The sequence below is a fragment of the Lolium rigidum genome, chromosome 3 (genome assembly GCF_022539505.1).
Source record: "Lolium rigidum isolate FL_2022 chromosome 3, APGP_CSIRO_Lrig_0.1, whole genome shotgun sequence".
NCBI lineage: Eukaryota > Viridiplantae > Streptophyta > Magnoliopsida > Poales > Poaceae > Lolium > Lolium rigidum.
In genome coordinates, this window is record NC_061510.1 from 233196773 (window position 1) to 233224229 (window position 27457).

General features: G+C 45.5%; 1 protein-coding gene and 4 long non-coding RNA genes across 7 annotated transcripts; 3 read left to right on the plus strand and 2 right to left on the minus strand.

Moving 5' to 3' along the window:
- Nucleotides 1-1186: 1186 nt before the first annotated feature.
- Nucleotides 1187-10196, plus strand: LOC124699104. The gene is made up of 3 exons (XR_007001263.1): nt 1187-1315; nt 1397-1629; nt 9602-10196. It is a non-coding gene; the product is annotated as an uncharacterized LOC124699104 (long non-coding RNA).
- A 4145-nt stretch (nt 10197-14341) lies between these two features.
- Nucleotides 14342-16951, minus strand: LOC124703132. The gene is made up of 3 exons (XR_007002943.1): nt 16477-16951; nt 16021-16177; nt 14342-15106 (listed from the first exon to the last, which is right to left on the minus strand). It is a non-coding gene; the product is annotated as an uncharacterized LOC124703132 (long non-coding RNA).
- Nucleotides 16952-16974: 23 nt separating this feature from the next.
- On the minus strand, nt 16975-20703 carry LOC124703133. 2 transcript variants are annotated; one of them, XR_007002945.1, is made up of 3 exons: nt 19722-20703; nt 18629-18674; nt 16975-17477 (listed from the first exon to the last, which is right to left on the minus strand). It is a non-coding gene; the product is annotated as an uncharacterized LOC124703133 (long non-coding RNA). The 2 variants fall into 2 exon arrangements; XR_007002944.1 differs by having other exon boundaries at nt 16975-17500.
- Nucleotides 20704-21261: 558 nt separating this feature from the next.
- On the plus strand, nt 21262-23622 carry LOC124696178 (translation initiation factor IF-2-like). The gene is made up of 4 exons (XM_047228941.1): nt 21262-21494; nt 21638-21926; nt 22709-23224; nt 23298-23622. The coding sequence occupies exons 1-4, from the start codon at nt 21262-21264 to the stop codon at nt 23328-23330; spliced, it is 1071 nt and encodes a 356-aa protein (XP_047084897.1). The 3' UTR covers nt 23331-23622.
- Nucleotides 23623-23986: 364 nt separating this feature from the next.
- Nucleotides 23987-25646, plus strand: LOC124703134. 2 transcript variants are annotated; one of them, XR_007002946.1, is made up of 2 exons: nt 23987-24921; nt 25018-25646. It is a non-coding gene; the product is annotated as an uncharacterized LOC124703134 (long non-coding RNA). The 2 variants fall into 2 exon arrangements; XR_007002947.1 differs by having other exon boundaries at nt 25200-25646.
- Nucleotides 25647-27457: the final 1811 nt, after the last annotated feature.

The following is a 27457-nucleotide window of genomic DNA, read 5'->3' on the forward strand; positions in this document are numbered from 1 at the left end:
ATCTATATGTAATTCTATATGTTGCGTTTGTTGGGATCCGATGAATAGAGAATACTTGTTATGTTGATTATCAAAGTTATGCTTATGTGTTGTTTATGATCTTGCATGCTCTCCGTTATTAGTAGATGCTCCGGCCAAGTAGATGCTTTTAACTCCAAGAGGGAGTACTTATGCTCGATAGTGGGTTCATGCTCGCATTGACACCGGGACGAGTGACGAAAGTTCTAAGGTTGTGTTGTGCTTGTTGCCACTAGGGATAAAACATTGATGCTATGTCTAAGGATGTAGTTGTTGATTACATTACGCACCATACTTAATGCAATTGTCCGTTGTTTGCAACTTAATACTGGAGGGGTTCGGATGATAACTCTGAAGGTGGACTTTTTAGGCATAAATGCGGTTGGATGGCGGTCTATGTACTTTGTCGTAATGCCCAATTAAATCTCACTATACTCATCATGATATGTATGTGCATTGTCATGCTCTCTTTATTTGTCAATTGCCCAACTGTAATTTGTTCACCCAACATGCTGTTCGTCTTATGGGAGAGACACCTCTAGTGAACTGTGGACCCCGGTCCAATTCTCTTTACTTGAAATACAATCTATCGCAATACTTGTTCTACTTGTTTTCTCTGCAAACAATCATCTTCCACACAATACGGTTAATCCTTTGTTACAGCAAGCCGGTGAGATTGACAACCTCATCTGTTTCGTTGGGGCAAAGTAGCTTGGTTGTGTTGTGCAGGTTCCACGTTGGCGCCGGAATCTCTGGTGTTGCGCCGCACTACATCTCGCCGCCATCAACCTTCAACGTGCTTCTTGGCTCCTCCTGGTTCGATAAACCTTGGTTTCTTTCTGAGGGAAAACTTGCTGCTGTGCGCATCATACCTTCCTCTTGGGGTTGCCCAACGAACGTGTGAAATACACGCCATCAGCGGGCGGTTCCCAATCCGGACGGCTCGAGGCGAGCGGCGAAGGATTGCGGCGGTGGGCGGGCGACTGCAGCTGCGGATTACGCCGGTGGACGGCCTCGGTAGCAAGGCGAGCGGCGCGTGGTCTCGGCGGCGTCGTGGCCGGCGGGCGCTGGTTGCGGACATCGGCGAGCGGGTCAACGCGGCGGCGGGTGGTGAGAGGTTGAGCGGCGGGCGGCGGGAGGATGAGTGGCAGGCGTCGAGCAGGTGGCCTCGGCCGCGTACGTTTCTGCGGTTCATCTCGTCGTCCGGCGGCAGCGGCGGCGGATATAAGCGTCCAGTCGGTTGACAGCGGTTGGATTGTCGGCGGCAATCGGCATCATCTTCGTGGGAGGACAGCTGGTATCAAGTTTCTCCCGACATCTCACCTCTTTTCGTCAAAATTTCTTGTTCCCAATTTGATTGGTCAAACGTTGGGAGCAGGATTCTAGCAGCAACCTGAGCATGGACTCGCCTTGTTGCCGCGGCTGGAGAAGGAGAAGCGGCAGCTCGTATGTGTTTGTCTCTGGATTGGATCGAGTAGGTGGACTTCCTGCTCGTACCTGAGGTCTCAGACCTCCACTAGCCGCTGAAATCGACCACGACCTCTGTAGCTCCAACCTTCGACCCGACCTGAAGATCCGTTCAAGTTCTCCAACCTTCAGCTGCCTCCCAAGGTCAGGGTGTTGACTGCCAAAACCCACCGGCGGGCAGCGGCCTTGTCAACACTGTAGAGCCGGGGGGAGCCTAGAGCTGCGGCTGGCTGAGACCCCTCCGAGCGACGGCCCGCAATGCTCTTCTGGTCACACGCGGCGTTGCGAAGTGCAAGGGCGTGCCACCTGACCTATACCTGGTCGGGAAGGTGATGAGATTGCCTCGCTTAGTTTCTGCAGGGCATACATGTAAACGTTAAATACGAGCCTCGATCGGCTCTCAGGTTATCCTGTGAATCGGCTCAAAGAGCCGATCCACCCATGGTCCGTACGGGGTGTACGAACACTTGGTGGTCCTGCTTGATCAAGATGAAGCTAATGAGATCTACGACGATTTAGGGTTTTCACCACATAATCGGATCATCCTACTCCGAGGTTGGGCCAGATGGCCACGCACGGTGCTCGTAAGCCGATCCTAAACAAGGCCAGAAAACCAACATGAAGTTGATCCTAGGAACATCCCGTTTAGGACTTGCGAACGCCACCCTACGTGCCACGGGATCCTCCCCCCTTTGTAAGGCCAAACTATTGCAGATATTAAACTAATCCTTGTAGAACAAGGAGCAATCGTAACGGATCAGATCTACTAAATAATGATCAAGCGGGGTGCCGCCCCACACCCGGGATAGGCGTGAGGACGGCTAGATATGCAAGGGTTGCACTACGTAAGCATGCTTAAACGAAGAACAATGCTAACCCTAACACATCTAATGATAACTACGTTGCTCGCCATCAAAAGCGCTTCGATACGAGCAACGCATGAACAACGTGGGGCTTGTGCTGCCTAGATCGCAAGATGCGATCTAGGCAGCATGTCGCTACCCGATAGAAACCCTCGAGACGAAGGAGTTGGCGATGCGCCGAGATTGGTTTGTTTTTGGGGTTGAACGTGAGTTGTTGTTTATTCCATAAACCCTAGGTACATATTTATAGTCCAGGGGACTTTCTAATGTGGACGTGCACTAAACCGTGCACGAGTAAGATTCTATCTCTAAACTAAAACACGATCTAATATGTTACAGATACACGGGCCATTAAGCCCAACTTGGTATAAAAGGCCGATCTACGTATTCCTCCATATATATACATCTTCAAACCATCTTGATCGCGGCCCACCTCTGACTCGGTTAAATTCCGGTGATAACACATGCCCCCCTGGTTTTGGAAATATTATTTCCAAAATCATCATGTCCTTCTCTCGTCGGGCCATGTCGTGGCATCACCGTTGCAATGCCTCTTGTCTCTTCTTTCAATACTGAAGAAGCGTTCCCAGCCAACTGTTCTGCCGATAGTCGAAATCAGACGACCTCCTTTTCAGTCCCTCTCATAAGCACACCGGGCAACGTTGAGCTAGCCATCCTCCAAACGGTAACTCGCGACCTCCATCCGCAAAAACGAGTCGAGATCCCCAAATCGCCGCTCGAGCGGTTCCAATCCAACACCCCCTTCACAGATCTCGACCGCGCGGCTTCCAACCCCTTCAACACATCCCATGGCGGAAACAGCTAACACTGACACCACGGTCGCCGGACTGAAGGTAATCCTCAATCTTCCCTCGCCGTTTGACTTTGACACGGGATTAATGCCAACGCCTAAATTAATGCCTCGTTACTGCCACTAATTTAGGTTTCGAGACATTCTTACGCCACATCCTTCTCTCGCAAATTCGATGTGCCTCGGTCCTCGTTCTTCCGAGAGCCCCTGCTCTGTTAATCTCATGCGAGGCTAACGGAATCCCCTTTGTGAGCCAAAACCTAGATCTGACTTCTGGGCCGGCCGCTGCGAGCCCGGCCCAATCCCCACGAAGGTTGGGTGGCATGGTACAGTAGGGTATCAAAATCCCACTATGCCACTTGGGAAACTATAGGAATAGCCGATGCTCTGTCATTATCGCTGTCTCCTCTTGAGAAGAATGAGAACATCTTGAAAACCATCGGCTATTTTTGGTCCGACGCACTGAACTGTTTCATGTTTGGTCATGGCCCTATGACTCCGACCCTGCTGGACGTGGCCATGATCACAGGGCTAGACATTGCGTCTCCCAGTCCTTCTGCATTCAAACTCCCAAAGGTCCCTTTCACTCTCTCCTCTAAAAAAGAGTGTACCAGCTGGGGTGCTTATCTCAATCGTTATATGAAAACCAAAGGCTCAGTAACAGAGAGGGAGCACACAGCCTTCTTGAACTTCACGGTTGGAGCACTTCATATTACGTGGTCCGTCACTTGCTCCTACCAAGAATTACCTCTCCCTAGCCTATGAACTCGCCAAAGGCACCCAACTTGGTCTAGGCAAGTTATTCCTTGGAGAGATTTATCGATCCCTTCAAGCGATGTCCGTCAAACTGTTCACCCGCAAGACAGTTAAAACGGCGGTCCCTGGTGGTTCATTCAACTGTGGGCCCAACTATATTTTCAAAGCCAAATCCCAGACTTCCCATCGCTGACTAACTGCACCTTTCCGGATGAAAATGGCAAGGAAATTCGATGCACCAGCTACGGCCAAGCCCTGTATGGTCTCCCGGGTAGCAGATTGATCCCCAAAGAAGCAGCAGGGTGGTTTAAGATTTTCTACCAAGGTTTAGACAACCCCCTGTTCCACCCTTATACCGAATCGGCAAATTTTGAAAACCCCGTCTCTTTCCGATTGGACGACTTTGCCGATGACGCCGGCACCCAGCACTTGTACTCCCTCATGATTCGTCCTTGCTTTCTCCCTGTTGGCATGAGCACCTCAAACCGGATCATCAAGCCAGGTTATGAGTCTTATCAACCAGTAGTAGCGGCTCGGCAGCTTGGTCTTGGACAGGTGCCTCCACACTTCTTCCTTCATCATCTGACCGCAAGTAGAGCTGAACTGCCTGACATCCTCACCGCCCAAAGGTGTTATACCTTCTTTGATGCTCTGGTCATACCAATTCCCCATGACCTCCAATTCTCCTCCACCACCGACGGTTTCGAAACTTGGTGGTCTATGTGGAAGACCCATGTCTTCAGGAAGGCACTAGGACCGCAGCTGAAGGAGCTTGACGCCGAATATGATCCCCCTGCCGACCAGGTACCGTCACTTAAGTATTTCTTGTAACTGCCTCACGGTGATTGTCCATGAATTGACTTTCTTCTCTTGGCAGCAACAAGATGGCCCAGCTCCTACACAAGCCGACGGCTCCCCTTTCGTCTTTCTTCCTCCGGCACCCGGTGGTTCTCTTACGCCGGAGTTCGCCCCCTGAAGAAAGTTATAATGCAGGGTCAGCCGATTTCACCGAAATCGGCTTCCAAGAACAAAGCGTCTTCGGGGCTCGTTGCCCCCCGAGCCTCGACTCCGGCGAGGACGGTGGTGAGGAAGGTAGCGGTTAGGAAAACCCTGAAGCGTAAAGCTCCGGCCCAGGAAAGCTTGCGTGTAAGTTGGTTTAGACCCTGCAGGCGCTTGTCCGTATTTCTTCCCAAAGAATTTGTTCATACCGCACTTGCATCCTTCCCTACGGGCCCTCGTTGATGGATCCTCCGGTGGAGCCGAAGAAACCAGCCGGGGAGAATCGAGCTCGAGGTGATTCCGAGAGGTCCACTACCCGGAGTCAGACGGCTTCGCCAGCGCCGGCTCCCAAGAAAAGGTCGATCACCGAAACTCCTACTCCTCAGGCCCCGACCAGGTCAGGGTTACGTACGAAGCATCGCTGCGTTAAGAGGGTTCGCAAGAACCCACCAACCTCTCCATCAAGCCAGGAGATCTCGAATGTAATTATCTTTGTGGTCGTGCTCTCATGTTGCCCCGTTATCACCTGGATCGGCTAATCCCTTCCTTTTGTAGGTCGCCGAAACTTCTAGCGGGAATGTTGAGGAGGTACAGAGGCCGTCTGCTACCCTGGATCTAGCTGCCCCGACGCCCGCGGCTGTACGAGCGGTTGATCCAACCGAGTCCCCAGAAAAGCCGATCGTTACTGCGCCGGCTGCTCCTTCCCCCTTGGGAGAGGTATGTTTTTCCCTTTTGGCTCTGTCAGTTCCTTGCCACCTGCTAAACTCACTGTGTTTGCCTTGCCAGGGTTGTGATCTCTCGAGCTTGCTTGCGTTCGATCCAGCATCCATCGATCCCACTCCTTCCAAGGCAAGTGGGGAGCCAGACATCAGCACGGTCCGTGGCCAGCTCCAGCGCCTCAAGGACTTGCTCTCTACCTCTATTGATGCTCTGATTGAGAATTCCGAAGAGGTCAAGGGTATCCTCGCGGATATCCATTCTCATCTCCCTATGCCCCCGCAAGTGAAGCTTTGGCCCGCCGTCACCCTGTCGGTCTTCAAGTCACGGATTCAATCCGCTCGCCAAAGGATTACTCTTCGCCACTCCCAACTTCCGCCGAGAGCCGATATTGCCGAGAAGTGCCGACGGCTCAATGAGAAAAAGGCTGCTCCGGACGCCAAGACGGATACTTCGCCACCCGTGCCGAACTCGAAACCTTGCACAAGGAGTTGGAGGACCTCGAAGAGAGGGTAAGGGTGACCAAACAGCTCATCCAAGATAAGGAGGCCCTTGTCGCCCGCTCTGAAGAAGAAGCAAAAGATCTCACAGCCGATCTGAAGGCCGATCTGGCTGAAATCCGTTCCCTGAGCAATCAGCTGGTGACGGGCAAAGACGCAGATGATGAAGCTGAGATTGCTGAGGCGGAACGCATCCGTGTTGATGCTATTATCGCCCTCGGCGTGTTTCTCCAGTAGGGCTTTTATAGACAAATGATTCTGCTTCTCGGTAGGGCCTTGATATGTTGATCGCTACGCTTGCAACGTTTTGCTTCTCTCCTTCTTGTTTTTTTTTTTTTATTATTAGCCGATTTTCCACCGGCTATCGTTTACCATCTGTCCGGCGTGGTGACCGTATGCCTCCCTCGAGCCGAATCTGTCTGGTAACTACAGATATCGGCTCTGCGTTACGCCCAGGCGCTGTACTTGCGAGTCAGCCCCGTTGGGACTCGTGTAGTCGACGTGGCTGCTGTCCGTTAGATCGCCGCTTGACCCAAGCAACCATGTGGTGAACATAACCTCAGTCGGCTCGTCGGAAATCTGGGGCACCAGGCTCCGTCGGGAGGACGAGTAATGCGTCCGCATCAGCCGAAGTCATCGCTATCGGCCTTCCTTTGATTGTTTGTTTCGCGCATCAGCCGAGCAACGTAGTTACCCGGCAGATCCTCGTAGGCGACTGGCGTGCCGTCCGCCATCTCAGATGTAGATGGCGATGTGGTTGATGTAGATGATTGTCCCACCGGGCGTGCCGAAATGTGTTGACTGCCAAAACCCACCGGCGGGCAGCGGCCTTGTCAACACTCGTAGAGCCGGGGGAGCCTAGAGCTGCGGCTGGCTGAGACCCCTCCGAGCGACGGCCCGCAATGCTCTTCTGGTCACACGCGGCGTTGCGAAGTGCAAGGGCGTGCCACCTGACCTATACCTGGTCGGGAAGGTGATGAGATTGCCTCGCTTAGTTTCCTGCAGGGCATACATGTAAACGTTAAATACGAGCCTCGATCGGCTCTCGGGTTATCTCGTGAATCGGCTCAAAGAGCCGATCCACCCATGGTCCGTACGGGGTGTACGAACACTTGGTGGTCCTGCTTGATCAAGATGAAGCTAATGAGATCTACGACGATTTAGGGTTTTCACCACATAATCGGATCATCCTACTCCAGGTTGGGCCAGATGGCCACGCACGGTGCTCGTAAGCCGATCCTAAACAAGGCCAGAAAACCAACATGAAGTTGATCCTAGGAACATCCCGTTTAGGACTTGCGAACGCCACCCTACGTGCCACAGGATCCTCCCCCTTTGTAAGGCCAAACTATTGCAGATATTAAACTAATCCTTGTAGAACAAGGAGCAATCGTAACGGATCAGATCTACTAAATAATGATCAAGCGGGGTGCCGCCCCCACACCCGGGATAGGCGTGAGGACGGCTAGATATGCAAGGGTTGCACTACGTAAGCATGCTTAAACGAAGAACAATGCTAACCCTAACACATCTAATGATAACTACGTTGCTCGCCATCAAAAGCGCTTCAGTACGAGCAACGCATGAACAACGTGGGGCTTGTGCTGCCTAGATCGCAAGATGCGATCTAGGCAGCATGTCGCTTACCCGATAGAAACCCTCGAGACGAAGGAGTTGGCGATGCGCCGAGATTGGTTTGTTTTTGGGGTTGAACGTGAGTTGTTGTTTATTCCATAAACCCTAGGTACATATTTATAGTCCAGGGGACTTTCTAATGTGGACGTGCACTAAACCGTGCACGAGTAAGATTCTATCTCTAAACTAAAACACGATCTAATATGTTACAGATACACGGGCCATTAAGCCCAACTTGGTATAAAAGGCCGATCTACGTATTCCTCCATATATATACATCTTCAAACCATCTTGATCGCGGCCCACCTCTGACTCGGTTAAATTCCGGTGATAACACAGGGATATTCCTCAAACTTCAGAATGATCATTTGGACTGTAGGGACTCTCCATATTATCAAAGATTACTAGTTATGTCAATTTTTCTTTCTTGCATCGTTGTGTTTGATAATTGATACTGTCAATTAGAACTCCGGAAGTTATAATTATTTAGAGACTGAAATAACTACAATTGTGTGTGATCAAGTGTACATAGATTCAGCTGAAAGATCTCATGTTTCTTCTCTTGGTTAGATCATTTGGTAAACATAGCTAAAAAAAAATCACTAGTTTGGCCAACCAGGTTCTGCTTTCTCTGATGGTCTATCAAAAAGCTAGCTGCAGCTTCATATTTGAACTGGAAAGAGTACACAAAAACATTGACCACAGTAGGAATACGTAGACAAGAATTCGAAACACTTTGATCAATCTTTCCTTTTTCCCGTGTCTGGTAGGTGCAAGTAATTTTAGGGATTTAAATTTAATTTTTGTTTTGTTTACGTAACCTTCGAGCTAGCTAAAAGTCACTAACAAAATCTATGATTGGTGAGATAGAAAGAACCTGAAGAAAATAATTAGAACCTGAACCTGGAGTTAACGTGAATTTTTTGGCCACCTGCCTTCTTATGCCTGACATATTCTAATAATCATCTGAAGTTACTTTCTTGTGCGTTCTTATGCCTGAACATAATAATCCATAGTGTTACAGTCGGTTTGCTGCCTCATTGTTTCTTGTAAAAAATTAAAACACTTCATATGCTACTTCCGGACTAGTTCTGAAAAAGAAGTTTCTTTGGAACTGTCTGAAAACTAGTATTATTGTATCAATATGCTCATGGCATTGTCGTGAGTGTCTGTCCAAATTAAGTTAGATCACGTTAGAATTTAGTTACCTCAAGTCTGTTAGATTACATCACCAAATGCAGAGGGGAAACATTGAGTGTTTGATGTTTTGGGCATTGCTAGAACTACAAGTTCAATACTCAATTTTTTTTGACATGAACCCGGGGATATTTGGGTTAGAATTGTTACATTAAACAACTGAAAATAGACGGAGGGTGACCTGCTTGTCAGTGCATTGCTTTTTTTTGTTGACCTACTATTTTGTTGTACCAGACCGGAGCAGAGCCTGCATCCTACTCTGGTTCAATATTTTTTGTTTTTATTCTTGGAGATGAGCTACTTTGGTAGTTGTGTTTTTCTCTTAGAGAGTAGGGTGATCAAATTATGGGGTTGCTTTATTTATTGGAACCGATGATGAATTAACCATTTGGTCCTAAAACTGGATCTAACTTCTTTTGAGGTCAAACAGATATCCGAATGTAACATGTTTTGCTGTTGTGTTGGCCTCTTGTGGCCTGAGGCGAGCTCAAGTCTGAATCCAATAGTGTAGGTTGTGTTAGTGTGTTTCATTTGGGGGTTTTGCCATTAATTACTTCCTGTTAATATTTCAAGTTTCAGTTGCACTTTTGCTTATTAGTTGTGCATGCAATCTGCAATGACATGCATCGAATTTCCAGGCTGACAGCGGGAGGATAGAGGCACCACCGGCGGCTCACGTAGCAACCACTCCTCGTGTGCTGGAGATGCAGTGGCGTGGTCGATAATGGAGCTCCCATCCCCACCGTTGGCGTCAGGCCACCAATGGAAGAGGAACCTGGTTATTATGGTTGACTCCAATAGCAGCTCCTACGTATCGGACATCAGCTCCCCGGACAATTCTCTCAGGCACTGCTTCCATGTGCACTACCTGGCTACTATGACAAGGCACCATAAGAAATACATCTTGAAAAAGACGATGTGATTCTAGTAATTATACGGAGGGAGGCAAGAGCTAGCGCCCAAACACTAGTATGATTGTGTTGGTCAGGTGCTTCTTTCTGGCTTAGCTAAGCTATGGGAGTCGGTGTTTATTGATGGGAAGTAAATTGTAATTGGTGGCTCTAAAACTCTCTTTCGAAATGCAATAAATCAGTGGGACCTTGGTGGATATTTTGGTGTTTGTTGCGATATTCTTACGTTCCAAAATTGATTCAGTTCAGTTAGTTGAATCCTTCAGAGGACAATAGAACACGATATGTTTGACCAAATATGATTATGCTTTTTTCTGAACAACTAATTAAATCAGCTTATTTTGGTTGCGATGCAAAATTGTGTTATTGTGACTCGCTATGTAAATTTACTTCATATGAATAGCTCCACGTATGAGTTTTATTTGCACGTGTACATAGTACAGAGTACTACAATTTACCTAGTACGCATCATGTGCCATGGTGTAAATTTACATTGCCCAAGCAAAAAACTTATGTCAGTAGTGTGCGGGGATGGCTTTCTTGTGGGCCGGTTCAGATGCATGCCATAAAATTACGTCACATGCAGAAATGGTGAGGCGCCTGCGGGATGGTTTTCGTGCACGGACGGGGACCATGCGGTGCGACGGACGGGCGGGGTGCAGAATAATATTCTGCTCCCAGGGAGTCAAATAGCGTCTCTCTCTCTCTCTCTCTCTCTCTCTCTCTCTCTCTCTCTCTATATATATATATATATATATATATATATATATATATATATACCAGCACTATTCTGCAACCGGTTGCAGAATAATATTCTGAGCACCAACTTGAACTTACCTGGACACAAGGTTGAACTTCCCAGAGAACATGGTTGACCTTCCTGTCGAACATACCTGAACTTCCCATTTTCTTCAGAGCTACTGATTCTACTTCGTGTTTCCCAACCATTTGTCGGAACTATCCAAATGACATACCGTTGGATAGATAATGAAAAACCGCAACTTTTTCATGTTCACATTTTTCGCAGATTATGTACGGTTTAAATTTAATTTTGAAAATACGAAAACGCTTCTGTATGGCCAGAAAATGAACTTTTAGTTTGATTTTTGAATCGCTTATCGAAACTGTTCAAACGATATACCGTTGGATAGGTAATGAAATTGCGCAACTTTTTCATGTTTTACATTTTTTCAAAATCCTCACAGTTTTTGAATCATTTTGAAAATACCAAAGAAAATACAAATCGTTAGGCCGTCTTGCCCGATGCATGATTGAGCTAGAGATAGCAGCCCTACCGTGGATCAACTTGATCGCCGATGCGTCTCGAGAAGAACGACGGGGAGGGGAAGCTTCTTCGCACGGACGGGACGGGGAGGGGAAGCTCTTCGCACGGACGGGGATAAGTTGTGTAGGGGTAGGTTTGGAGTCATGCGTCCGGGCCGCCGGGGTGATAATTAAGGTCGGTAGGTGGTGTTTAATGGAGTTGCGTGTGTAATTTTCCATGCACTAGGTTGAGGAATAGGCGGTTCCCTTTGCTGCGCGCACAATTCAAATTATCCCGCCCATGTAGTTTAAATTCGCCCTATTTTCGTTAAATCGACATACAGTCATGTGAGTGGGGGGAAATTAGCAAAGTTACTTGAAAATTAGTAAAACTCTAGAATTATCCTTTAAATATGCTCTACTTCGTGTGAAAATCGGGGCGTGGAGGCATGTTGAGTTTTTTTATTTGTACTTTCTTCATTAAAACTCCCATTTTATGCACTTTGGATGGAAAGAAATCATTTGTACATAAATTTTGATAAAGCCATTTGCAAACATTAATTTTTTTACAGACCAAGATGCACCCATCCACCAAATATGGGCCAAAATTTTATCACAATCTAGATATGTATAATTAGTGAGAGACCCCTTTAATTTTGTACAAGTTTTCCACTAATTAGCTAGAGAGAAGGAGTTAATTAATTAGACCATTTTAGGGGTTATGTGTTTTAGATTAGGGTTATGTGGATTAAAATACAACTTCTTTATTTTTGTGCTATGATTAATCAAAACTAGATCGATCAAGTGCACACACATTATTAGAGGCACCTGCCTTTATGCACAAAGTGCATGTGTGTTGTTGGCTACCAACGAGAGAGAGAGAGAGAGAGCGAGAGAGCGTTTGAAATCCCCAAATTTAAACACATATATATGCATGCATGGTTAGGCCATGCATGCATATTAATTATATATATTGTGAGGCAAATTAAAGTGTGTTTTCATTCGAGACCTTGTCGAAATTCAAGTTAATTAATTTAATTATCAGTGCTAATTATATAATTACCGAATCTCAGTAATGTCTATATACATGATCGATATAGGCCATATATATTAATTGGGGTTAATCTAGGGTTTGCTAGCTATATATAGAGAAGGGTTTTATGAGATCGGGTTATTAGCTTGAAGTTATGTGTTTTAAATAGGGTTTGATTAGCTAGGGTTAGTTTTATATATATATAACCCTTTCTGAACTTCCCGGTACATGGACCTGAACTTCTTCTTCCATGAATCTGAACTTCCTGACGGACTTCAATATTGTACAAGGCGAACTTCCGAAACTTGAGTCTAGTTTGAAGTGAACTTCAGAAAATATAGCGAACTTCCGTCGCATTTGAACTTCTCTGGCAACTTGTGAACTTCTGGATGTTTCCAAGTGAACTTCTCGGCAGAATACCAGAATTGCATGTTCGTGCGGATAGTATTTCTATGTTGATTTTTTAACCACTTATCAGAATGATGCATATAATATACCGTTGGATTCGTATAGAAAATTCGCAACTCTTTCATGTTCATTGTTTTCCCAAATTCTGTACTGTTTAAAAATAATTTTAAATATACAAAACAACGTTTTCGCGGATTTCTCTATTTTTGTGCAGTTTTTGGCGTCTAGGTTTCAAACCGTTTATCGGATTCATGTGTATGATATGGCGTTGGAAAGCTGATGACTAGGCGCACCTTTTTCATGAAGAACATTTTTCTAAATTCCTTACAGTTTAAGAGCAGATTTCAAAATACGTGATTCCACTTTTTGAACTTCTCAGCTTTTCGTACTGTTTTTTGGGGCTTATTTCTGAACCACTCGTCGGAATGTTCCAAATAATATTGCATTGAATAGATATTGATTAGGCGCAGCTTTTTTATATTGAACATTTTTCCAAATTCTAAATGTTTTAATTTTAATTTCAGAAATATGCAAAATCGGAGATAATGCCGACACGAGAACATTTTGATATTGGCTCATCTAGATTGATTAGTTGTGGCATTGCGATTTGTTGTAGTATCAATAGAGTTATATTAGTGCTAATTGTACGCTGCAGAGTGAATGGCATCGATCTGAAGTTCGTAGTCGATTTGCGCAATCGGAGGCCGTACGGACCATTTCTATGTGTATGATTTCCACCGAGAAAAACAGACTACATGAGCTGCTCGAATATAGAAGTGAACTTCCCGATATCTGTTAATGAACTTCCAGTCGCGGTATAAAAGTTTCAGGCATGCTCAAAATGTACTTCCTACATGGGTCAAAGTGAACTTCGCGCCGGTACAAAGTGAAGTTCGACAAAAGCAATTTTCCGGCACGCTTCATGGTGAACAACCTCCGCATTCAAATTTAATATTGACAAATATAAATTTTGAACTTCCTATGCGTTCAAAGGTAATATTGACAAAAAATAAATTTTCGCTTGGTTAAAGTGAACACTCGCGCGGTACCAAGTAAACTTCGCCCTACCAAAGTGAATTTCGGTCAAAGGTGAACTTCCACGCGACACAAGGTGAACTTCCGTTCTGACAAAAGTTATTTTCTATCTTGACCAAAGTTAATTTTGACAAAAAAATAAATTTCCGTCTTGTATAAAGTGAACTTCCGTGCGGTACAAAGTAATCTTTCGGCCCGAACAAAGTGAATTTCGACAAAGAGTAACTATTTGGCATGCCAAATGTGAACTTCCACACGGCGAACAAACATAAAGGCTAATCAGAAGATTAAGACTAATTCCCCCGTAAGAGAAATGCACATTGTGCAACGCAAAATGTACTGAATTGTTGTCGCATGATCAATCGGCAGATGTGAACTCCACGAATTATTAGAAGTGAACTCCACTAATCAGAAGATGTGAACTTCACATATACCATGTCGAGCTCAATTCTCGTGATGTTCCAGGGACATCGGTGGCTATGCGGAGATCCAAAGTTTAGAAGTTTAGACTAGCGGAAAACAGTGATTTTTATCAACCGCCCAATCTTTTTCCTACACAAATTCCATCCAAAGAACACCATGAGAGGCATTGCAACAGCTGCGGCCGGTACGGTCGACGAAATCCCAGGATGTTGAAAGTAGATTCTCGTGGAGGACAGGGTGACCTCCCGTGTTCACAGCTTTAATATCTTTGTTTAATGCCTAAGTCATACGAGCAATCCTTCACATACCAAATATGTGTACTTCCATTATTTTTGCACGGTTCAAACCCACAGAGTGTACTTCCTGGAATGAAGACAATTAGTGCACTTCCCAATATACAAGTGAGTTCACCATCCATGTACTACTCACACAATTTTACAAAGCAGTGCAAACTAGTCAGCACTCGCACAAGCACTGCACAATAATATGCTAGCAAACAAAATTTCTAAAATAGATATCAAATAGTACACGCCGAGTAGCAGTTCCGAACTATGCAGATGCTGCTCCACCTGGAAGCAGTTCTGGGCTTGCACCACGTCCAAAAATCAGCAATTGATATAGGGAAGCTAGCTTCTCACCAGTAGCAGAATTGATCCATAACACCTTCTTGCTCTGATGGTTTCGATCGCCAACACCTTTTGCATGGGATTCAGTGTGAGAATCCTACACAAAGCATCGCGCTCAACTCTGGTGACTTGTTGCCTGCACGGTGGGCTTCAGGCCGCAACAGTCTGAACTTCCCCAAAATCAGTATTGAGCTTCATGGCACATGACGGACTGGAGTCTCACAAGAACAATTCACCTCACAGCACCGAAACTCCCCCTTCACTATAACTAGTGGGTACCCTCCAAGAGAATCTAGAGCGCCATTTTGCGTGGGAGAGATCGTACCTGTCGGAGGAGCACGCACCCGCTCACAGAAGGTATCAGCCAGGGAATCAGCAGCACAGGGCCCCATTCAATAATTTTAGGACATGACCGCCACCAGCGCGACATGCTACTGCAGAAATCTACCACGCCAACAAATGGAAGAAAATAGGTTCATCAGTTTGTATCAAAGGAAGAAAATAAGAGAAGAGAATATAGATGTATTATATAGAAATGCTAGAGCGAACATGCATGGGAGCTAGAATGGAGCACAAAATACACAACAACTTGTTAATAGCCAAATCAAATATAAGCTCACAGCCGCAGGCATTCCGAACCAATTAAACAACAGCCTGTTAATGTATCAGCCAATGTTGGACTAACTGAACTTCTCCAATGTATAAAAGTGAACTTATGCAATGTATATAAAGTGAATTTCCAGCAATCAACTAATGTTTAGTTCAAATCAATAATACATTGCTTTCAAATAAAATGAACTTGGCGAGAAATGAAACTTGGCCATGTAAACAATATGAATTTTTTTCCTTCTACATCGCAAATCATTGTACCTTTTTTTAAAATATAAGATATCATGCATAGCAATAATCTTTGTATGCAACAATATGAACGGACTTCAGTATATTTATATATGACAAACTTCTGGTGTACAAAGAGTGATTTTCGTATGTTTCTCTGTTATTGTATAAAGTGAACATGCTAGCAGCGGAGATCGACGGAGCTTGCGCAATGAACTTCCTGCACTCACATAATGAACTATGAACTTCTTGTATTCACATTCTTGCTCATGAAATGAATCACACACCAAACTAGCATCGAAACTATCTGTTTTTATTTCTATACTGGTAGTTTAGAAGGAACAATACAGGTTTAGCTTCATGTCATTCAAAATTAGCAACAGATACGGACTTCCGGATATGAAAATAGTGAATTTCGTGAAAAAATAAACTTGTAGAATTAACTTACTACAATTTTGAGTGCGGGTAGAGAAGGCTTAGTCTATGATACAAAAGAAAAGAATGTCAACAACTGCCATTACCTATTAACCATAATAGTATAATACAACTGCAATGTTTCATTCCTGTGTTTTATCCAAACTCCGCTGCTTTTCCACCTCTCCCAGATCTTATAGGCTTACAAATAGCAAAAATGGAGTATCCAAAAGCATTCCGAAAATGAATTTTGTGAAGATACACCTGCACATCAGAGATGCAATGAAGTAATTTCTTGAAATCGGAAAGTGAACTTCAGAAATGACTGTTGTGTGCTGCAATTATCCAAACTTTGCCTAACCAGAATGCTACTACTCCCTACACATAAGGTAAAAAGTCAACACAGTTCATATACATCATTATTAGTTCAAGTAGCATCAGCATACCAATGTGGACGAAATAGGAAAGATAGCGTAGAGATGAGTAAAGATATTTAAAGTTCAGACCATTCAGTGAAAGATCAAAATAAACCTTGAAATTAAACGTGGACGGACAACACTCACCGACTATATAAAGCTGAACTTTCACACCGAAAGAAAGTGAACTCCCATTGTGGTTTGGCCGACAAAATAGTTGATGAGGCAACTCCCGTGAGAAAATAGACAAACTTCCCCATGGAGTATTACCGGATATAGCATGGTAGGCTTGATCAAGTGGTGTACCTTACATATAACAAAAAAGGTAGCATAAGGATACTAGTAGACAGTGGTAGATGGTCAAGAGCAAATGAAATACTAGATAATGCTTTTATACATCAAAACAAGATTGAGCTCCTCGACAATATGCATTTTTGTTCAAATGAACTTCATTTTATTTGCGGAGTGAACTTCACTTTTACAAAAGTGAACTCACCATTACCATTTAGTTTGTTTCATAGAAAAATGAAATGAATTTTCACGGTGTGCAAATTGAGCTTCCCATTATGTCCGAAGTGAACTATCCAACAAAAGTGAAGATGGTTCGATTATATTTGAACCCTAATGCGGCGACCGAGTGCTCGGTCAGCCCCAAGAAGACCTACACTGATCTGCTACGGAATGAAGTGTGAACTTCCAGAAATGAAGATAAATTATCACGAATATTGAACATAAATATCAAATTGATCCATGTGCACTTCCTGAATGCAAATAATGCACTTCGAAGAAAGAAAATAAAAATATGGAGGACGAGACCAATAAAAGACTAGTAATAATCAATAAACTAACATTTGATTGCCTTCAGGTTCTAGCACAGAAACTCGGTAGCAACTTCTTAGAAACTTTGTCACAACTATACCCATTTGTGTCCATACTGCGGGTATGTGCAAGTGCAATGATTTATTTAACATTCTAAAATTTTATCACACCGAGTGAACTGCCCGGATGTATGGAGTGCACTTCCCTGATGTATATGATGCTGACACATTGACACCAACGGATCCGCGGGATGTACATCATCGTTGAATCTCCACCAAGTGCCCCAAACGCCATCTTAAGAGAGCTCTAAGTATTGTCAGATTTACTTCCTGGAATAAAAGGTAGAGTATACCTGCATCAGTGCAATGGTTATACTTAGTTTGTAGAGACTATGGTTAGGACCGGAAGAGACAAGAAAGCTGAATATTAAGATTGAAGAAACAAAGGTAGCTTCTAAATATCTCACGTAAATAAAACTACAGGGGCACAGTAGTGCTAATAATAATAATGTGAACTTCTTTTTCTTATTTACCAGTCACATAAATATATCCCCATATGCCTTTTACTCTATTTTGCTTATGCATCCAAGTAACAATCGAAAGCACCAACCTCTGTTCTTTTATATATTTAAAAAATAAAAAGGAAGCATCAAAGAACAAAGGAAGATACCAACTGTGGGCTCGCTAGAAGAACAGTAACACATGCAGTGTTTTTTATTCTATAATTTCAAATTATTATGGAAATAAAAGGTGGATTTCTCCTCTAGATTAAGTATTTTTCCTTCTTTTCTCATGGGCGAAGAATTAAAACCTTTTGAGAGAAAAAAGGTAAAACCCCGAATTGGACGAGCCGAACTTGCCGCTAAATAAAAGCGAACTTCCTGAAAAATAAAACACTAACTCATAGTATGTGCAGAACTGGACTTCAGCTTCTGAAAATTCCGAACTTCTAAAATATGTCCATGGTTATCAATAAAAGTTAGAAACTACCAAACATAGGAACATAGTGAACTTTACATAGGAACATAGTGAACTTCTTTTTATTCTAAAAAAGTGAAATTTTAACATGCCCATTTTATACTGCTGGTACAGATAATAAATCTTGAACTTATACGCGTACGATCTGAACTTGCCCAAAAAGCTGAACTTTCATACATAGAGAAAGTGAACTTCAACGCGGTGGCGCTGTGAACTTGCCAAAAAATAATGGACAATGCAAAATCCCAGAAAAAAGAAGGCGAACGTACCCCTGACATCAGTATTGAAATGCAATGCTATAATGAACCAGTGAATGATGCAACATATGAGACATTCATCTAACATCTGGAAACTAGAAGTACGACTGTACGACTAAAAATCTCTCCGTTTGACTACATATGAGCCCAACATCAAATGAATCAAGCAAAATATTTTATAACAAATGTACCCCCAGAGTGTCAATCTGAACGACAACAATATGAAAATCAAGAAGGAATATGTACCATCTCAGGGATTGGGCCAGTCTTGGAGTACCGTCGTAGTACTGTCCTGCAAAGAGAAAACCCAAACAATTAGTAGAATACAACTAAGATGTATGGCTTGGAAGGAAAAGCTAAAGCGTGATTACAAATATTGTGGTAGCGAAAAGGTCACAATAGTATATACTTTTAGTGCACCCTGTAGACTACATACATAGGCAAGCAACAACAAAATGCAATGCAGAGTTTGGTGCATGTGAACTTCTAATGGCGGCTCACTAGACTTCCGGGCAATACGACACGCCACAGCAAGGTGGCAAGGAGCAGGAGCACAGGACTCCCAGAGCGGCGCACATGGAATTCCGCGAAGGCGATGTGGATTTTCACGACAACAAAAAATGAACTTTCCATGTTAACGCATACAGAGGGCACCAATCTTTTTTACCTGAATGTTCAAAAGCACAAATGCATACATACCAAGAGCAGCACTAAGACCAACGTTAAAAAACTAAGCATGCTTAATTTGGCTACACATAATTCTATCTCTTATAATTTCCTATCTCGTTTACCCAATATAAACCAAAACAAAAACAACACTCCACTACCTTTTCTTCTCTGGCTTAGCTTGGATTGCATCCACTGTGTGACCTTATTTATTTTATTTTTGCGAACTGAACTATTTTTATGTCGAATTAGTGAACTGATTGAAATAATAAAGCGAACTTCTGTTTTGATCTAGTCATGATTTAAACTAGTAAGAGTCGGAGAGGCGAACTGCCCCAAATACACAAGCGTAATGTGGAAAAAAGAATTGGTGAACTATCGATGTGAAGTTACAAAGTGTCCAGAACATACTGTCCAGAATATGAACTCCTTCAGCCTAATTGAAGCGCCAAACACTAATTTTCCCACATACGTACTGAATATAAATGAATCATCATACCACATCAGCCATATCAAAAATTAACTTCATGAATTTCGAGAAGTGTAGAGCAAAAAATGCACAAACCTTGGTCATAACGAGAAATGCAGAGAGAGCTTTCTATAGTATTTTTGAGTACAAGAAGATAATAAATAGGCGATAACGAGAGAAGAAGAGCCCCTGGGTCTCAATTACCTTGGATGTTGGGGGTCTGCTGAACTTTTATGTACTCCAACGGCCAGGAGAATGGCCTGGTGCTCCGCGAAATCCTGCAAATATAAAACTGCACTTTCATCAATAGGAAAAGTGAACTTGAGATATTTTCCTATTATCCACACATCAACAACAAATACATCTATTTCCTGTAATGTTTTTGCAAAAAGTTATCATCCAAGAAACAAGGAACGAACTTTCTGACACTGACAAGTGAACTTTTCCCAAATAAATTAAGAATGGACAATCTGTAGAAACTGTCTCAGATACAGTCGGAAGCAGTGCATCATCACCCGCAATTCTAAAACCAATCCGAAAAGTGAATATACATGTGAACAAATGAACTTCCACGCAGTAACTAAATACATATACAATATTCAATCAACAAAGAAATACATCAACTCATAAGCCAGCAAGCATATTAACTAACCAGACTAGCATGTTGTAATCAGAACCCGTTATGATCCACTCGAAAAAAGCTAACAGATACTAGCAGCAGTAACACTCATGCATAATCGTTGGCTTGTGCTTTATCTAGTAATCAGATATGCAACCGCATAACCCAATGACGCCAGCGAGAATGCTCAACCAGGGACCGACCATGTGGCCACCGAGGAGGGCAATCCAGGGTTTCTGGTCAGAGCACTCTCTCACGCTCGACGAATTTCGGCGAGGCCGCCGCTACACTCAGAGGGAAGCACGGGGAGGCGCCAATTGACTCCCACAGCGACGATCTATGAACTCCCATGAATGGCGCGGGGTAGACCATGGGAGAGAGTGAGGGGGCTTGTAGCGGGTAGGCGTGGCAGCCATGGAAGGAGGTCGCCGGGTGATGTCGTGGCAGCCGAGCAAGGTGGTGGAGCGGCGATGAGGTGGTTCCGCCGAAGAAGGCGGCACGAAGATGCAGTGCTGCCGCCAGGAAGGAGGCGGGGCGGGGATTCGCAGCCGCCGCCGCGGGGAAGAAGGCTGGGCGAGGATTCTCCGCCGCTGCCGCGGGGAAGAAGGCTGGGCGGGGATTCGCCGCCGCCGCCGCGGGGAAGGAGGCTGGGCGGGGATTCGGCGCGGTTGCCGCCGGGGAAGAAGGCTGGGCGGGGATTCGCCGCCGCTGCCGCGGGGAAGAAGGCTGGGCAGGGATTCGTCGTCGCCGCCGCGGGGAAGGAGGCTGGGCGGGGATTCGGCGCGGTTGCCGCCGGGGAAGAAGGTTGGACGGGAGTTGGGGTCGTGCAGCGAGGTGCCATGCTTTTTGAGCTGATAGGGAAGAAGGTGGGGAAGTTCAGAAATATAGACGTATGGGTGGAGGTTAGGTGGGTTTTTTCGGCCGGTTTGGTTCGGGATCTCGGGTGGGTTCGAGAATAGCTATTCTAGAACCTCTCTTAAGGGGATTCGAGAATAGTGCTGCTTATATATATATATATATATATATATATATATATATATATATATATATATATATATATATATATTACGGGGGATCGCACTCCCGCAACCTCCGGACGCGTCTCCGTTGGATGGGTTCAATCGTATGGTTGATGTTTCTCCTGGGCCCACTAGCCACCGCTCCCGCAAAAGGCAAAAAGCCTATCTCCAACCTCCTCCACATTGCCATCACGCGGCCGCTGCTCCTCCCTCACGCCTAGCGCCGCCACCTCTCCTCTCAGCGCCCCGCGCCGGCCGCCGCCGCTTCTTCCTCAACGCCCAGCGCCGCCGCGGCTCCTCTGGAATGGGTCAGCCGCCGCCGCGGCTCCTCTGGAATGGGTCAGCCGCCGCCGGCCGACCTCTCCCGCACACCGCCCAGGGAGGCCGTCGCCATCACACCAGCGAGCAAGGGGAAATCGCCGGAGGGAGAAACTCTGCCTCCGACCGCCATGGCCATTAGCGTTTCCTCTCGACCACACCAGCACCTTCCCTGCCTCGCACCGCCGTAGAGGCCGCCGCCATGGATCTGATGGATTCGTGGCTGGAGGCCGCAGCTGCGAGCGCCGCTGCGCCATCGATCTGACCGACGCCGCAGCTACAGGCGCCGCCTCCCGTCTCGCCGAGGCACCCCGCCGTGCAGCCTCCCCCTCCCGTCTCGCCGAGGCGCCTGCCGCGGAGCCGCCGTCGCCTGTCTCATGGAGGCATCTTGCTGTTGAGGAGCGCAGGGGCACCAAGGCGGGGCTCTGCCAGGAAGCTACTACTGACAAAGGGGTGCTATCTTGGACGACATCTGGCGATGCTACCAACCGCAGTCGAGAGTGCTACCTTGGGCGCCTGTTGTTGTTGTCGGCAGAGGCTGGCATTGCTACCTTTTGGCGTTTGGCAGTGCTACCGGTGGAGGGTGGATTTGCTACCTTAGGTGTCCGACGTTGCTGTTGGCGGTTCTGGGTGTTGCTACCTTTAGTATAGAAATTTTGCTACGAGGTCTGTGTTGATACAATAGCAATGACCTCGTCAGAGACCTTTTGTAAAAAATATTGTGATGCTTTTTTTTTTGCTATAATTGTTTTGTTGTTTTGCTACTTTAGATAGAAATTTTGCTGCGAGGTCTCCGGTGAGGTCTTCGTCAATTTTTTCGATGATATTGGTTTTTGCTACAGTACCACTTTGTTTTGCTACAATAGCATAATTCTTTTGCTACGAGCTCTCCGGCGAGTCTCCGGCGAGTCTCCGGTGAGCTCAGCCTTTTTATTTGATTTCATGACCGAACCGTTTTTTGCTACAATGTAGCAAAAGAGGGTTATTTTTTTGCTGCCGGGATGTATTTTTTTGCTACATTCAGTAAAACCAAATCTGGCCGTCGAAGATGGCCGATCCGACGCCTGGGGACCCGGGAGCTGGGGAATCAGATCCCCGGGGGACGCCCAGCAGTTTCCATTCTAAAACCGATGCTGAGAATATTATTCTGAGCACCACCGCCTCTGTATAAGGCCATCCGCACGAAAATAACAATGGAACCGGTTCGATTCGAGGAAAGAAAAACTGCCCGGTAGCTACCACGCATCCCACGACCAGCCTCCCCTAGTAGCCGTCGCTGGCCTAGACCACGCCTCCGGCACGGCTCGCCGCCGGCGCACACTTCCACCTCGGAATCCCCTGCGGCCTCGCCGGATTTACCCCCAAAATCCACCGCCCGCCTTACCCTAGAAACCGCACCCCCAGCGTCGCCTTCCCCTGCAACCACCGCCTCCGCTTTCCCCTACAACCACCTGGATCTTCGCCGCCGGCTGGGTGCTCACCGCCGACGCAGCTCCTCCCTGCAGCTTCCCCAGGGTCACCCCACGGCCTCCACAATCCCAGCGCCGCCTCCCGGCCTCCCCTGGCGCGGCCGCCCCAAAATCCGTCTGCCTGGAGCCCCGTGCTCCTCCCCCTCCCTCCTGGTCGAGCTTATCCATGGTGGGCACAGAGCTCGCTGGAGAATCAGAGGGAGGACCGTGGTGGCTGTGAGCTCACGGTGCGCAAAGGGAGGGAGGAGGGAGGACCCTTTTTCTCGATGCTGTCTTAATTGGGTGAGTAACCAACGATTTCTTCTCCCTTTTTCTTGAAATATCTAGATGCAATTTCTCTGAGTTCAACTTCCAGGCGATGATCCTCCAAACAATTTCAGTGGATTGAGGAAATTAACTGAGATGCAGCAGGACATATGTTGAAAACTGTAAGTACATGAGTTCGTTCCTGTAAGTACAGGCATACTCTGTGCCCAAAAGCTGTTTGTTCTTATGTCAGAAAGTTTGAGAATGGCAGCATCGTCGGTGCTCCAGTTCATTGCCACGTCCCTTGCGCACACAACATACATGCCTTGGGAGCCTCACGTCCCTGCACCCCTTGGATCGCCCACTGTTCGCTAGCTTTTTTCTTGTACGGAGTACTTGAAGGTTCAGAATTTTTATGAATCATATTACCGTGAGATTGAAAATTGCCTTCTCGGAAGAACAATGTTTCTATTTGGGCACTACAATGCTGGCAGTACAGTTTTGCGGACCGCACACAGCATCGCCATGGCTCACCGTATCTAGGGCGCCGCGCGCTTTTTCACTGCTCCACCGTGACTGGCCGACTTGTGCAGCTCCTGCGACGCAGGCGTCGGCGGCCGCCGCGTTACGCTGCTCTAGGCCCGCCGCAAAGCTCCTGGCAAGATGCGACCTGCCGGCGTCTCGTGCGCGTCTTTCCCTCCGTATTGCCTATGGGTGAGGGTCGCTGTCTCTGCCGAACTTCCTGTCCCCCCCATCTTGCCCCATCTCGAGTAGCCTCCGAGCTCTCCCCCCCCCCCCTGCCTCATGCCGCCACCGTGGGCACAGCCACGACGATCTCCCCCTGTCCAACACCATTGCACCCTCACCCAGCTGTTAGGATGGCCGTGTAAGATGGCTTCCTTGGCAAAGCTCTGGCCATGGACGCATGCGCGCGAAGAAACGATTATTATCTGAACTGTGGCTTCCTTTTCTATTATCTCATTTGCGTGGATGGAGAGATGGCTAGGGAATTTCAGTCTCAATTTCGTTCGCGCTTCTTTGTCCCGATGAATTGCACTGCCATGCTCTAAGTAATTGTCCTGCCTAGTCTATTTGGCCGCACTTCACTATGCGGCTCCGGGCAGTCTGCCATGCATAGCCTGGAGTTCAACTGCGCCTCCCCCCAGCAGTTACGAGTCCACCATGCTCCTTGCACCGAACTGGCCCGGCTTCCTCTGAAACTCTTCCCTAGACGACAATATGAAGGCTTGTTCTCGTAATCGTCCGTCTCAGCCAGCACCTAGCATTTTTATGATAATAATCTGAAGTTGATGTCCTATTTCTCCTAACAATCTCTGTATGAATGAAAAAATAGGGCAGTACAAGTGCATTCCCGTTGGCAGTGCTATCAAGGGCAGTACATCTGTGATTGCAGAGCGTAATTATATAGACCCCAAAAAGGAGGCAGTGAGTTCGGGTGAATGTTTATTTCCAACGACCATGTAGTTGCTGCATCATGTGATTATATTTGCTTGTGCGTGCGAGTTTCTTCTGAACATGTGCATCCTTGTGCTTGCATAGAGCTAGTTACATTTGTCCCATAAATTGTTAAATCTTACAGTGTAGTTGCAATTGACTGTGACCTGCTGTCTTGGTAGATTCTATCCGTGTTGATGTTGAAACTTCGTACAAAATGAATACATTTGGCGAGAAGTACAAGTCATCCTCCGTCGGCAGTACAAGCACATTTTCAGGTTAAGTACATGGTGTTGGTGAACCAGTTTGATATGTCCATTAGACAGGCACTCTGCATCTCTCTTTCTCTTGATTTTAGTTTGTGATTGCAAAAGTTTGCCATGAGATCGCGGCTAAAAAATTCTTTTGTTGCCCCCAATACTGCCTACAACAGCACATGGTATGCTTCATGCATGGCTGGCCGGCTATTTATCTACCTCTTGCATTGGTAGTTTTTAATTTTTTTAGTTCGTTATGTATTGGTACGGCGCTCACTGAAAACTCCTAATGATTGCAGGGATTCGGCCTTAAAGGCAGCTATATGAAGCACTCAACAGCATGTGATCCTAATCCGGCAAGTTCTTTCGAGCCCGAAACTAAATCATGTTGTGCTCATTTCTTTGCGTCCCCTTGTGTGTATGTAGGAGGAACTATCCGGTGATTATGAGACCAGGAAGTCTGCCCGATGAAGTAGCTAGTTTGACCAGCGGGCACGTTTGATGGACATTGCTTAGGTACAACAATGGGAGCATACGACTCCTGCTGATGTTGTTGCCAAGGATAGAGACGAGAAACTGGTTGTTAGCGCGTATGCATGGACTGTGCCGAGTTTCCGCAAAGATTACACGTCCGGGCGGTCACTTGTTCAGTTTCTCTCCTTGGTTGTTGTGGTGCCAGGCGCGTATGCATGGACCGTGCCGAGTTTGTTGCTGCTACACTATCTCAATTTTGTATGCTGCTGCTAGTCTCTGTTCCTGGTGATTGTTTTCTTGTGGCAAAATACCCCCCCCCCCCCGCGCACAGTTCTGATTTGATTCAGGCTTTTACAAACTCCAAAGGAATTAAGTTTTTTCATTTGAATTATAATTCTGTGCATTGTACCTGTTTGTTGCTTTGTGTACATGTACTGACCTCGTTTTTTGAGCAGTACCCACTTATTATATCCGGGTACTGAACACATACATAATGGGCAGTACATAGAAATTGTTACAGGAATTAACTCGCAGAAAATGTGGAAAATCATCAAAGGTTGCTGGGCATTGCAACCTGCTAATATTTAGGGTGTACACGTCCGACAATGGGAAGTAGATGAAAAGGATTTAGATAATTCACCGATAAAAAATGTGTACAAAACCACACACACACACAACAAAATTAAATTGTGCACGCTCCAGTAGTGAGCTTGAGCAACGACCCTAATTATTGTACAAGACTAAATGTCAGTTTGAAACTTATGGTGCATTCAAATGTCAACTTGCATTTGGTAGCACAAGCGAAAAGCAGAACATGGAGAGAGAGGATACACGAAGACTCCTGAGGAGAGATCCTAAATATGTGGTGCAAAAGATCATTGTTTTGGCTTGGCCCACTAGTAATCTTTTTTGGCGAATTAATTTTACTATCATCAGACCATTTTATTGACAATCTAATTTGATTTATTAAGCAAATAAACCAATAAGTTTAAGATAAAAGGGTAGTACACTTAGAACATCAAATAGTACAAACCTTTGCATCGACAAGTACACATCCCGACGCAAAAGTGCTTTTCCAAGCGCTGTGAGCATGTGACGCCCCAACATGCTACCAGTAAGTACACATCCCGCCACTCTTTGTACCTGATTCTATATCATGGAGATATTAATCCCACGCTGGTTCTAGCCCTTATCCTATTGTTGCACCAGTAAGTGTAATTGATTAGTTTGAAGAAAAAACTTGTTTATAGAAGTACATCTTCTATCGAGATAATCAAAAAATAATTTGATAAAATACACAAAAGTCATTCTGATAAGTACAACATTCCAGTCAAAGAAGTACGACTAGTTGTCACGTAAGAAGTACAATCATTCGTTGCAGGAATAACTGATCATTACACATCGACCTGTTAGTGCAATCATTATAGTATCGAAAATACAATCGTTATTGCCTTGGCAGTACAATCGTTAAGACCCAAGCAGTACAGTCGGCAGTACAACCATTTTAGCATCGGCAGTACAACCATTTAGATCTGAGCAGTACACATCGAATAACCTTGAAACCTTTTATCCAAGAAGTTCAAATGATTGACGATGAGAAGAACAACCATTCGACACGAGCAGTACACCCGCTTAATGTAGGAAGTACAACAAAACCGACAAAATCCAAATGTACAAAAAAAAAATAATCCCGTCACCCGCGAGGAAGTTCATATACTTGACAACGAGAAGCACAACCACTCGACACGAGCAGTACACCCACTTAATATAGAAACTACAAGAAACTCGACAAAGTCCAAATGTAGAAAATACAAAATAATCCCGTCATCTACGAGGAAGTATGTGCAGTGATTCCGAGAAGTACAGGCGGAGACAACAAGAAAAAATAGCGGGATTTACATGAATTAAAAGTATTCAAAGAAAATACTCCCACCTAAGTTCACATAGGAAAAAACAATAATAATCCCATCACCCGTAAAGAAGTTCATATACTTGACAATGAGAAGTAGAACCATTCGACACGAGCAATACACCCACTTAATATAGGAAGTATAAGAAACCCGACAAAGTCCAAATGTAGAAA

What these genes read in the sequence shown, in the direction of transcription:
- LOC124696178 (XM_047228941.1), top strand. Translation starts at nt 21,262, where the DNA reads ATGGTTGATGTTTCTCCTGGGCCCACTAGCCACCGCTCCCGCAAAAGG. An exon ending in AAGCTACTACTGACAAAGGG is followed by an intron (nt 21,927 to 22,708) that starts GTGCTATCTTGG and finishes ACTGCCCGGTAG; the next exon opens with CTACCACGCATCCCACGACC. An exon ending in CTCGATGCTGTCTTAATTGG is followed by an intron (nt 23,225 to 23,297) that starts GTGAGTAACCAA and finishes TTCAACTTCCAG; the next exon opens with GCGATGATCCTCCAAACAAT.